This window comes from Grus americana, chromosome 11 (assembly GCF_028858705.1).
Source record: "Grus americana isolate bGruAme1 chromosome 11, bGruAme1.mat, whole genome shotgun sequence".
NCBI classification, from domain to species: domain Eukaryota; kingdom Metazoa; phylum Chordata; class Aves; order Gruiformes; family Gruidae; genus Grus; species Grus americana.
Window position 1 is genome coordinate 9,046,755 of NC_072862.1, and position 13,067 is coordinate 9,059,821.

Sequence of the window (13,067 nt, forward strand, 5' to 3'; positions counted from 1 at the left end):
GAAGATTGCATCCAGTTTATGTTTACTCCCAGTAATTCAGTGGTGTATTTTTGCTCCCATTTAGCAGCCATATGGTTTGGTGCTACAGCTGCATTATAATCTGGATTCTTTTCCTTTTAAACATCTACATTATGATAGAAAAAATCCAAATATTTCTACAGATACTTAACAAAATTTAACGATAAATAAATAGATGTGACATTTACTGTATTCAGAGTGAAAGATCTTTGGCAGCTAAAACCTCTAAGCTGTCACATATGCTTTTCTTAGCAAAGGGTATGAAGATCTGTATGTGTAAATGAGCTTCTACTTTGGCAAGAATTTTATAGATCACTGACAATCTGATTTCTTTCCAGCTGATGGCAGTTAATATTGACCATGTCATTACTTCTCTTCCCTTATTTTATCAGGTAACGCTCTAAGGTGGCTTTTTGCATCTATTGACATTTTCAGATTTCAATCAGCTCTCTTCTATTTTATTTACAAGAGCCAATTGTTAAAGATATGTTTGCAATCTGATCACCTCCCAGTGTAGTAATGCTACTTTAATTAACCACATGCTCATTTACTGAATAATACAGAATTCAAAACATGTGACAAATGTATGCTCATCTTAGCAAAAAGCTACAGCATGCAGAAATGCTGGCACTTTAAAATATTTAAGTGATAACATTTATTCTGTGTAATATTGAGAACATCATCATCTCATAACAACATTTGTATTAATATTTTTGCAGCCAAGGCACTTGAATGGAACGATCTATAGGAACAGCAGTGAATAGAAAGGGCCTGTAAAACAATCTTTCTTCCTGAAAAGTAACCCATACATCCTAGATTTCTTTGAAAATAACTTGTGCTATGATAGCAATTTCACATGCTCTCACAAGAAAAGTTCCATAGTTATCATTTCGTTTTTTTTTCTTGAGTAGTCTAGCTCAGCTGAGACCAACTGAGATCAAGGATTCACTGCAGCAGACCAGTGTGTCCAATTTAATTTTGCAGAAGGCAGAATTTAATTTTAATTGTGATCTGTGAGCCAAAAAATACATTAGAGATAACGTGCTCTCCGGTCCATTGAATTCCCACCAATTTCAAGGATGGGTCTGCACCAGAGATCCATGGCAAAATATGGTTAGTTTTCTTTTTATCCTCATCACTGCATGGTGGCAGTATGTCTCCACCTTTATAGCCACTGCTAATTCACTTCTCTGTTGTTCGCTATCCTTTATTGTTTCTCCTTCCTTTCTCCTCTTCTGCATTTTTCACTTCCGATTCCCTCCACGAGCCTTAACCCAATGCAGTTTCTTACATGATTTGATAACATGGGCAACAATTAAACATTAAATAAGTTAAATAGGAAATGCTGTTGATATATGAGCTCACTGGGTGAGAGGGAGCTTATGCTGCTGAAGCTGCCCATAAACTCAGGAAAGTCATGTTGGAGCAAATGTAGTCATTTCGCATTAGGAAGATTAAAATCAGAACCACAAACGTTAGAAACTCAGAAAACCGCTTATGATTTCCAGCTTTCAAACTGCTGGGCTACTATGGTCCTACTGACCATGCAAGATCTGGGAGGTACTGTGCAGAGGCCACCCCTTGAGGAACACCTACAGCCCAGAGGGGACAGGCAACCTGCAGCCGGGCAGGACGTGGCTGCTTCCCGGCTGCATCCCCATCCTGCTCCTGCTGATAGCCACATGGACGGATCCGTACGTAAGATATAGTCTATTGCACTAACCAATGGAACAGAAAAGTGTTACAGTAATTTGGGCTTGTAATTTTCTATTCCTGACCTCCAACTCCAAACTCCCACCCAGGAACACGAATTACTTTAGCTCAGCCATGGGGTATCTGCTAGCTTGCTAGACCTCTGGTAAAACATGTACCAATATACTCAGTGCTCTTGAATGCTATCTGCTCTGACGTTATCTGAAGATGGCTGTGACCTTCTCTAAGAAAACCAACAGATGTAGCTAAATACACAGAATATGCTTTTCCTTTCTATTGTCAGGCCAAAGGCTTTGGTTAAGCCTTCTTTCCATCTTAAGACAAATAGACTTCAATGACTATAATTCTTTTAGTCGACTGAAGAGATTAATGGAATCCTATAATGGCTAATTAGGAGCTCTCATAGTCATTCTGCACATATTCCCTTTTGCTTCGTATACTTTTTCCCATCCAGAAGCTAGAGTGACATTTGATATTGTCAGTATGATGCTTACATTTTGCAAGACCTACACATTATTCAAAGAGAAGAGGGAAATGTTTTAATAACATACCTTCACCTCTAACGCTGCAGATATAATTACAGTTCTGTCTAGCTTGGGTTTAGCCATCTGTTTTATCAGTGTCAATAAAGTGATTCTGGATTTACATCACTACAAAATATGAGCTGAATCTTGCACCATACTAATGTACTAACCCTTTGTGTTATGCAGAGAAAGAAGTAATCTTAGATGGAGGGGGCAAAGGTGTCCCTTTAAAATAAAGAACTTTAAAATAATTGTAGATATATTTATTACTGTAAGTAATATAACATGTAATAATATTCTTTATAATCAGACACTACTGAAGCTGACAGGTGGGGGTATGGTTAATTACTACGCTAGATATTTAACACTGGTAGAGTTCCTGTCTTCACTTGCTGGTCCAAGACAAACGTCTGAGAGGAGAATCAAAACCACAAAACCGAAGGGGACCACAATGGACCTCATTTCCGCCACAAAGGGAGAATGCCAAGAAGAAAGTCAAGTTTGTTTAAAAAAAGTGATAGAAGAGGAAAACCTTCACTTACACTCATTTTCTAAGAAATGGCAATTGACAATGTAGAATACTGAATACATTCCTCCAGAAGACAGTCACCTTCAAAAGAAGCCCAAAGTGTATAGAAGCAATAAGGGTAGAACAGGGTTACATTTAAAGGTTGGATAATTAGTAATCCTACCAGGAAGGATTTTCCCCATCTCCCACTTAATAAGGTGCCTTTGTAATGTTAAGGCGATAGGGGCCAATTTCAAAAGAAAAATGGGATATCGTATCAGAGATGGCATTTCCACATAATAAGTTCTCAGATTCATTTTGATTCATTTACAGCCTGAGAGCTCACTGGATAGTTTAGTGGCATTGGATTGGAATAGATGGGTTTGGGTCAGGAATTAATCCAGAAGGTTAAAACCAAAGTGCTTCCTCATATTACCTTTGTCTAGTTTGGAGTTTTGGTGTTTCTGAAGACCAGATGTTTGACACACATGAAGAAGTCTCGGTAAGAAAATTCTCCCATGTCTTTCATTCTGTTTGTAAATGCTTTCTGTTTCTCAGCTATTATCTTACCCCATCTACTAAATCCAATATACCTTGTATCTTATGCCTTACTTTTAATGTGAAAGCTTATTCCATTTGTTTGTTAGTCACTGCACTTCAGTCTCTCATTTGCAAAGCCACCTGGATTCATGTGCCATAGCTGTCACGTGGCTTGGCCCATCTGCTCCAACAGCAGCCACTTAATGCACTGCTCAGCAACCCTGTGCCGTCCCTTGCGTCTCAGAAGCACCTCCATCAATTCTCAGCGTGCTCTTCACAGCTGGCTTCAGCCAAAGGACGAGGGGATTCTCCCACTCCCGTCTCCCTGCCTGCGGGGCTGAGCAGTGAACGGAATCAGCCTGCTGATCTGGCTGACGACTATAAGAAAGGATTAATTGATTTGTGGGGAAGGGGAAGAAGGATTAGTTGTCAGTGGGGTAGATGGGTTGATCCTACTCATTAGCATGAAGAATAGTGAGGTGACAGGGAAACTGCCCTTTCTGAAGGCAGCACAAACCTAACCTGGCTTATGACAATCACGAAACCAGTGATGATGTTAGTGGCATTAATCCTGGAGAACCCACTCTCAATAGTGTATCCTCACAGTTCTCATCTTCTGCAAAAAAGTTTTCCCGATTGGAAAGCAATATCTACCAGTAGGATCATAGTAGGACTGGATTTGTCCTCTTAACTCACTGAAAAAATACATATCTGACAAATGTTTTCCCATATCCATAGGAAACAAGCACCTTTCTGTTCCCAGCAGCACTCAATGCTGGGATGTCGATTCATCTTCCACCCTCTGATTCTCCACTGCTGGAGAGAACACTGAATGCAATCCCAGGATTTTTTTTTAATATTTATTTTATTGTTAACCACATTCAGTGGGGTTCATTGGATTTTATTTTTTACAAAGAGGGACGAAAAAATTCTGCAAGCAGCTGGAATACCTAGCATCGATATTTAGGATGCATATTACTTAAAACTGAGTCTTACAGCCATTCCATAAGCTACAATATGTATCAGAGTGCACAGCTACAGCAAAAGCTTGCCTTCACATGCAGCACCGTAACCAAGTAACCATGTGAAGTGCAATCCCAACAGATTCATTTCCACAACCAGCAACGGAGCACTCGTAGTCCAGTTTTAAAAAGAGGATCTATGCAGCTGTACCACGCAATATGAAAGTGCACGCAACACACAGTACGCACAGGGGATGTAAAGGCCAAATACACCTGTATTTGATCTGTCTCTAGAAAAGTGGCTGATCATAAAGAATATTGCAAGGATTAAAGCATACCCTTGGGTAAAATTCTGCCCTGGTAGAGCTTACTGAAAAAATACTACCAACTCCACCGAGGTGAGGTGTTCACCTCTACAGAGAAGCTTTGACAAAAATCTCTAAAGCTACAGATTGAGCATATACTGTGAAGTGCACACACTTACGGGGGTCAGAAGCTTCACATGCAGCTCAAATTTTGGCACTGACTGAATTTGAAATGTTTAAGCAGGCAACTCCACAGGCAGATCCTGTCCTAACTCACACAAACACTGGCCTCCACGAGTAATTCCACACGTAAAAATGGGTGGTGCCCAGCTTTCTTCAAACCATTTTAGATTTAATGCATTTGAATTATACACATTTATATAGTCAGAGCCTTTAATTCTGCAGTATATTGGCTTTCCTTGCTTAACTATTTAAAATAAGAATGCAACTGAAGCCACTGTGTTTCACTTGGAAGAATTAATTTTGCTGACTGATCACATTGCTTGCTGTATAAAAAATAGCCAGAAATATAAGACCAGTTTTATTTGCATAATATGAGCATCAATTAATTTATGATAAACCAAAGTAATTAAAAAACTCTTAGTATTGAGAAGGTGTCTGCCTGTCGTGGAGATCATATCGGCACAAATGCTAAAAAGGCAATACAGTGGGTTTCATTCTAGGAGGTCAAACTACCTGCTGAAACCTTTCAAGGCTGGCACCCTCCTGAAGTCACTGACCTCAGTAATTAAGACAAATTATAAATTAAAATAAATTAAGATAAATAGCAAATTACTAAGAGTTGATTATTGGGGACACTCTTCCTCATTAATGCTCACATTTTTGTAATCATGTGTTTATCAAGTACTGTTTTTAATAAAAATGCCTTTGAAAATGAAAAGGCATGAAAACACTGTGAACACATTTGAAAGTCCTGGATAGGTGGGCATGTTGAAAGAAAAACACAGAAGTCCTTCCAGCAAGATAATTGCTATCTATTTTTTATAATCAAGTCAAATGAACACAAGGGCAGTTTTCTGATAAAGGGGAGACACATGAAAAAGCAGAATATGAAAAATCACCTGTGTAATATTGTAGCTACATTCATCTCTCTTGCTTCAAGATTTAATCTACTACAATGCTATTAGCCATGTGTCAGTCAGGAATATAAAGATGTTAATGATAAAATTTTATATGTGTCAAAATAAGAGCTCAGTTTAAATCTGCTTGTACAAATCTTAGATTAGGTTATCATTAATTATAAATGTAATAGCAATACACTTCTTCCCTTTAAGCAAAAAAACAATTTCAGTCCAAGTGAATGAAATAATGTGAATTTTCCCTTAGCACAGACATTAAACATGATCTTATTTGGTATTGCCTGCTAAGAAACACAATTTTAATCTCACACATTTCCCTCCTCAGGTCCCAGTTGTGCCACGAAATTACATGCATGCCTTGCATTTAAGCACATGGAGGTTCAACGCCAGGGCTCTGCAGCCCAGTGTGATGGCTCTCAGAAAAGGATCTATCCACATTTCACATGGCCACCACGCAAACAAGTTCTTGGGTGATTTAGCCAACTCCCGAAGCCTCCATTACAAGTACTGTGATTAGATACCCTACCATAATTTCTTCTGTGTGCTGCAGGAGCAGCAGTTTGTAGCAGAGAAAAAGGAAGGTGGATGTTCCCTAAAATACCTTGATATTTTCTTGGCTTCAGAGGATGGCTGCGTTTGCGATACTGCATTCATGAATTGAATTGAAGCTGAAGATAGGTACAATTCACAATATGGTGCTGGAACATAAATCCGCAGGGAGCAGAAAGCAGAAATAAAGTCTTAAACAGCTGAAGAGCACTACCTCTGTGCTCAGTGAAGAGCTTCATGCCCTTGAGAAATAAGTCCTCAGCTGCAGTTAGTACTTTTCCTAGTACCTCGCCAGTGCCTCGCAGAGAGGATCACTGTGCTCAGTGCACTGGCACTGTAGTGGCCACAGACGTGTCCTGGTGCTCTTAAGCACTTGCGATCAACTTGAGACAGCTACATCTTAGCAGACAACAGTAAGATACCAAGCCTCTGTTGGGAATCTGCAGTTTCCTTGTCAAATGAGATACCTCTTGGTACTGTCTCTTAATACAGTTTGTCACGGGGTGGATGCTACTAGAAGATATCAGAAGTGCAGAAACTGAGCTTGTAAAAACCACATCAAGTCTAACCACTGATGTTTGTCAGGAAAGGTTGAAGGCAACCATGGTTATTGAAGGAATAAGAAGGTTTCAAAATTCTGCAGAGATTTAGCAGAAGCTAAGAAGGACTCTTGATGGGAGTCCCTGTAACCATGAGAAGACAGAGGGAAATGAAGGAGGGTGATGGCCGCACGTGATTGCATGAGGTGGTCAAGACACTTTTTTCACTGCAGCTTACTTGGCTACTCCACTATTTCCTGGGCTCATGCACCCACACCGAGTCATTCTTGAAGAAGCATGAGAGTGTTTCTCCATCAGATTCTGCCACTGGTTAATTTAAATACAATATTCATAAACTCCAGTACTAGTTAAAAATTTAATTTACTGCCCTTTACATCTAAAACCTTGATCCAAGCACTGGGAAACGCTCCTGAGCCTTGCAGTCTAGACACAGCTGAAATGACTGGCATCACATCTGAGACATTTTACTTATACTAAAAATGGTGAAAGACATCTGGAATAAAACGCTAAATGAATCAGCTGCATTGGCCAGCCATTGTGTTCTTTATGAGCCATGTGTCCCTGGACTATGGTCAAGACCACGCAGAGTTTTGAGTTTTGCCATAGGGTCAAGTCTCAACTATCTCTGTACTGATCTCACAACGAGTCCTGCTGACAGGAGTGCCACAGCATCCGTTGTGCTCATGGGCTGGGCAAGGAACCAGTAAAGCCACAGCAAGCTCCAGAACAATTCACCACCTGAGAGCAGGAAAGCTCTGAAACAAAGGAGAGGAGGAGGAGGGTAGAAGTGGAATTTGTGCTAGTTCCACTATTTGATATCATCTAAGGTGCACAGAGGTGCATTTCTGCACTGCTGTCGTGGAGCAGGTCTTGCAATGAGAAGAAAGGAAAACTGATAAGGGATGCATTTTGTTTTGCAGTGCTGCAAAGCATACACCTCTGCAGCTATGACACTGCTGTTATTCTTACCTATCCAACTCTACCGAAACGGATCAAGTCCAGAAATGTTTTAACCAGATACAGATCCAGCTATGGAAAAAAAATGCCAAACAGGAACAGGAGCTGGTTTGCTGAGAAAGAGATCTTACCAAGACCAAATGTTATAGCGAAGAGATCCAGGCAAAGATGATATGGACGTCGCCAGAATTAACTGAGTGTGGAGGCAAAGAGAGAAGATATGGAGAAATAATTTTGTTGGGCTGAATGGCAGGGGAGTTTCAGAAATCTGCTGTTGATTACAGATGCATTACTGTCACGCGCAGGGCTTACGTGAGTTTAGATTTATTCCTCAGTTGTAATATCCAGTGGGTGACTCAGTTAATGATATCTCCTTTGTCCTGTGTTTCTCTAGATCAAGCAGTGCAGATAATTATGAATAATGATAATGATTTGGGTCTCAGAGCAAATTTGCACAGATAAGCACACGCCTATGGGTGATGTGGCTTCATGCACAATAATTAAGCACATACGCCATGGGAGGTGAAAGAGAAAATGGGTAAAATCATTCCTTTACAAGAAGATTTTTTTAGATTTTGGACCCAAGAAGTTGTACTGTATGCCTATTGCAGGTAGCTGGCAGATTGATTTGAGTTCACAGACCTGAGAAAACTGAGGGTTTGCCTAAACAGGAGCAGAATATGGTGCAGAAATAAACACAAAAGCTACCTCTGAGCATTGCAACGCGTCATGGAGCAGAGCGGTGGCATGCAGACACACCAGTGCCGCTTCTGAAACCTCTCGAGCTGTGTCAGGGCATCACTGCGCCTGGCTGCCAGACACCTGGCAGAGCCACCCCACACCTGGGCCAGGACCAGCCAACCCAAACCTGCTCAGCTTCCTCCGACCAGCAGCTCACCGCATGCTGTAGATGGGCTTTGGCAAATCCACTCAACGTCTTTAGACACACTGCTCTAAATTGCCATCAGTTTGGCTGCTTGCATGTAATTGAGAGTAGAAGTTGGTCCGTTGAATTGTAGGAGGTAGATGCATGGTTCCACAGGGATCTATTCAAATTTCTTTTGTGAGGATAGGGTTTCACAACCTAACAAGGTTACTTTGAAAAACTTGCTTTTGCGAAAATGCCACTTATATTTTGCTTCTAGGATCAACATGGCAAGTAAGATTTTTCTCACACCCTCTGGCAGTTTCCAGAGGAAAAGTTCAGAGGCTTATAATTTCATCAGTTGCAATCAGTTCAAAGGAGAATTTTGTCACTTAATGTTTTTAAGGCATTTCAGTAGGCTGCCTGTGTGGGAGCAGCAGGAGCCGACGTCAGAGAAGACTGTCATTTAGCAACAGGTATTTGGGGAAAAAAAGGCCTCTTCTGCATCTCCAAACAAGGAAAATGTTTAGGAGAGCTTCAAGCTCTTTCGTGGCAGTATCTCCCATCTTTGAAAAAAGCCAACATAGCTGGAATGTCTCTCTACTAACTTTGAGCCTCATTACAGACTCCCTGTACAGGTAGTAGTTAATAAACACACAGAGAGGCACTTCCAGAGGGTGATTTGGATTTTGGTGGCATGAATAGCTTTACTGTCCGTGCCAAGGTCTTCAAGTTCATCAGTTCATTCTCTCTTCAGACCTTCTGGGCGTGATTCAGCTTCAGATTAAGGCACCTCCTTTTGGATGTCTGTATGCAGGTGTCTTGTTGTGGAAGCCTCATCCCTGGAAGTGTTCAAGGCCAGGTTGGATGGGGCTTTGGGCAACATGGTCTAGTGGAGGGTGTCCCTGCCCATGGCAGGGGGGTTGGAACTGGATGATCTTTGAGGTCCCTTCCAACCCAAACCATTCTATGATTCTATGGTCTAAATGTCCATTATATCCACAAAAATCTTGTCATTACATTAGGAATTCAAGATCTGGATTCACCTTTGCATCCAACTAGACTAAACCTCTGTCTAAGGCCCAGTTCTTCACCTACCTTAGAGCTCATCAGCAGTCCTTGCATATTTTTAACTACAAAGCTGCTCGAGGTGTCTTGCAGCACTTGCTCAGCAGCTGCCTTAATCTGCAGTGCCCATTATCAGAGGTGAGCAGCTCTTCCTTAGCATTACAGAGCCTGAGCAGACCAAATGTGCACTGCAGTGACGGTAGCATCATGTCAGTCCCAAAGCTGCTGTGGTCCAACAGCTTGGCTTGCTCTAGTCATGGGAAGATGTCCCCAAAAGGCAACGTTCTTCTGTTCTCAGTCACTTGTTACATGCTAGAACGGCTGCTGGAGAAGCATTAGTGCGTGTGCTGGCCTTACGATGCCTGCCACCCGCACAGTTTTAATGGAACTTCTTCAGCCTATATTACAATTTATATGAATGCCATCCAGTCTTTAATGGACTGACCATCAAAACATCCCTGTGAAACGGAAGAACCACTGTCCTCACACCACAAACCACAGCATGAAAAGATGGAGCTTTCTGCTGGTTTATAAGAAAAATTTGTCTCAATTACAGTAAAAAATCCTATACATTGGCCAAAGAGACTTCTCTCTGAGGGGAGAATTTCCCTTGTGCTCATAATGCCCCGAGTTTTGACAGTGCTCTGCGCAGAGCCCAGGTTAGCCCACCCTCCCCTTCCTCACAAGCTCTAAGGTTGTAACACACAAGAGCAGGCATGGTGGGACCATGAAACCGACTGCCAAAATGAGCCCCACAGGGAAGTGCTCCTCCTGGGTTTAGCGTAGGGAGAACGAAGTTCTCCAACTGTCTAGGTTCTTTTGTGAAAACTCATCACAGGTGGTCTAAGAATAAAACCTCCTGCGTCATGTTACCCTAAAGGAGAAGAAGAAGGGAGGCTCCTTGCTAAGAAGTGAGGTGGCCAGGACATTCATCTTAGTCTGCCACAGAAAGGAGAGGAGATGATAGCATGTTTTTTTTGTTTTCAGCGGCACAGCATCAGACTGCAAGGCAAACTGCCTAACGTTTTCTGCAGGAATGTAACAGCTAACCTTTCATGTTAGTTCCCATGGGTACTTTGAAAGACTTTCTAGAAAAGTCACACATGTCTGTTGAGTAAAATCAAGGAAAATATAACTGGATTCTTTCAGTTTTCTAAGAAGCATGTTTCTTCAGTCTCTCAGAGATGGCTTTGAATGTTTTTTTGGTAAAATGAACTCAATTAGCTGCAGATTTAATCCTAGTTCAATGACATAAATTACAGAATACGCCAAGGAAACTTTAAACACCTTGAAGCAACAAGTACGAGCATTTGACATATCGAGGTCAATACAACATTTGGGGTATCTTAATTCTGCCTGCGGAACTGACCAACATCAAACAAGGCAGCGGCTGCAAAGGCCACTGTAACACCAAGCTGCTCTCTGTCATCGCGACTTAACGGGAGCTGGATCCTGCACTTAGTAATTCCCAGGGGAAACGCCTCATGAAGAGAGAACAGCGGTAAACTCTGCTTCCAGCTTCACTCTCTGTATAGCTGAGAGGAGAATTTGACCTTTGGTAACTTGATTAATACCAAATTAACAGATGGCTTTGGACTTTAATTGAGATTGTTTGTTTAGCCCTGCGTCTTGCTTTCCTTCCCGAGACCCAGCAGACCCCACCTCTGCATATGCTGAAAGTGGGGGGCGAGTTCCCCCAGTCTCGAGAGAGCAGTGGAGCTGCATATCCCTCGTCCACAACCCTCCCTGATAGAGCAGCTGGTTTCACCATGGATGCAATGTCTCAGTGTTTTTCAGAAGTGTTGCTCATGTTTTTGACATTTTACAAAGGTTATTCTGAAATTTCTATTAAAAACGCATGGGAGAGGTGCCTATGGAAAAATACAGCATTGGCACTCAGACCCCCATCGCAAAGCACCTTAAATTAAATGAAGCAGCAACAAAGATACAGCAAATTTCTACCAAAAAAACATGATTTATCACAAACATAACCTTCTCTTCTTTATGTAATTAAAACAGCATCCAAGTAGCACAAACACAGGAGATTAAGCCCGTCTTACCTGGAATAGGTATAATGGGAATACTTTCATTGGGGACCACACGGGGGGAACTGCTGTCCTCCACATAGAAATGGGCAGTCTGAAAACACTTTCTGTTAAAGGAAAAAGAAAAAAAAAAAGGATTCAGGCTGTGAAAAACTGCCCTCTGAAAAAATAGCTGAAAACTTTTGCACATGTTCTGCTTCTCCATTTCCGCTCCATACTTTCAGATGTTACGGTTTTAAAACATTGATGCGTGAAAACATATGTGCGTTTTCTACAATTACAATCCTAATTCCGGATTCTGATGTGCTCTAATTCATTTGACAACTGACATCCACCCATCGTAAATGCCTCTGTATATTATTGCTGCGTACTATTGAATATGAAATTATACTCACAAAAGTTAGTGGTCGCAAAACAGGTTTCAAATACATCATTCAGAAAGAAACTCTGCACATAAGAAACATATTCAGCATACAGTTCAAGCCAAAATTCACCTAAGACACTAGCATTTCCAGGGAAAATAATACACTTACTGTAAAAGTTTCTGCTGTGTAACAGCCGACAGACAGCAATACAGCATCTGTAACTGCTGCACGTCATGATGTTCTGCTATGAAAGTTATCCTTCGAACATTACAGTTTTTTGTTTGTTTGCTTTTTAACGCTAAAGCCATACAACCCTCATCCCATCCTCCTCCTGCAAACTTGTATTACATATGCTGCTACAGAAAAATGCAATAGACACTTAGCTTGGGCCCCAGGACTCATCTCTGAAAAGGCCTATAAAGAATAGGAGAACTTAAATCCACCTGACTCTTTTTTTACCTGTATTTAATGCAAAGCAGAGAGCACAAGCTGGTCATCACAGAAAAGGTACTGAGCAGAATAACATCAAGAGATCCGAGGAGACTCTGCATGGTGATGTTAACTGAGGCAGGGTTTTCCAACACCAGCGTCACTGCTCATTGCTGACTTAATGAGCTGCTTGAGGCTGGAACTGAATATTTAATGAGTCTTGCTTGGTGCGAGCTGCTATTGTGGCAGGAGAAGGGTCTGCTCTCATCTGTCCGGGCGCCTAACAATAGCTTCCCATCGCAGAAAGATCCCCCTCATTGCAGCCCTTAATGAACTGCTTCAACACCTGGGCAAAGTTTGCGGGCGGCCTTCTGAGCTGTGCCTTTTGTCAAGTTGCCGGTTCCCTTGCTGAAACATATTTGCACGTAGTGGCTGCTGAGTTTCTGCCTCGCAGTCTGCTTCTCTGTACTTTGGGCGTTGTGCTCTCCAGAGAGAGCCCACTCCGCAGAGCCGGCTTTGCTGACTTCGTCAAAGTAATTTGTGCTCCCTTTGTTTACAA

The 13,067-nt window shown here is 41.6% G+C and overlaps 1 protein-coding gene across 2 annotated transcripts in view; it reads right to left on the reverse strand.

Moving 5' to 3' along the window:
- Window positions 1-13,067, reverse strand: part of PTPRG (protein tyrosine phosphatase receptor type G) — a 408,891-nt gene that overhangs the window by 28,461 nt on the left and 367,363 nt on the right. For both annotated transcript variants that reach the window (XM_054838538.1, XM_054838537.1), the window contains one exon: window positions 11,730-11,821. In XM_054838538.1, the coding sequence (XP_054694513.1) occupies window positions 11,730-11,821 (92 nt within the window). The remainder of the gene's footprint in view (window positions 1-11,729; window positions 11,822-13,067) is intronic.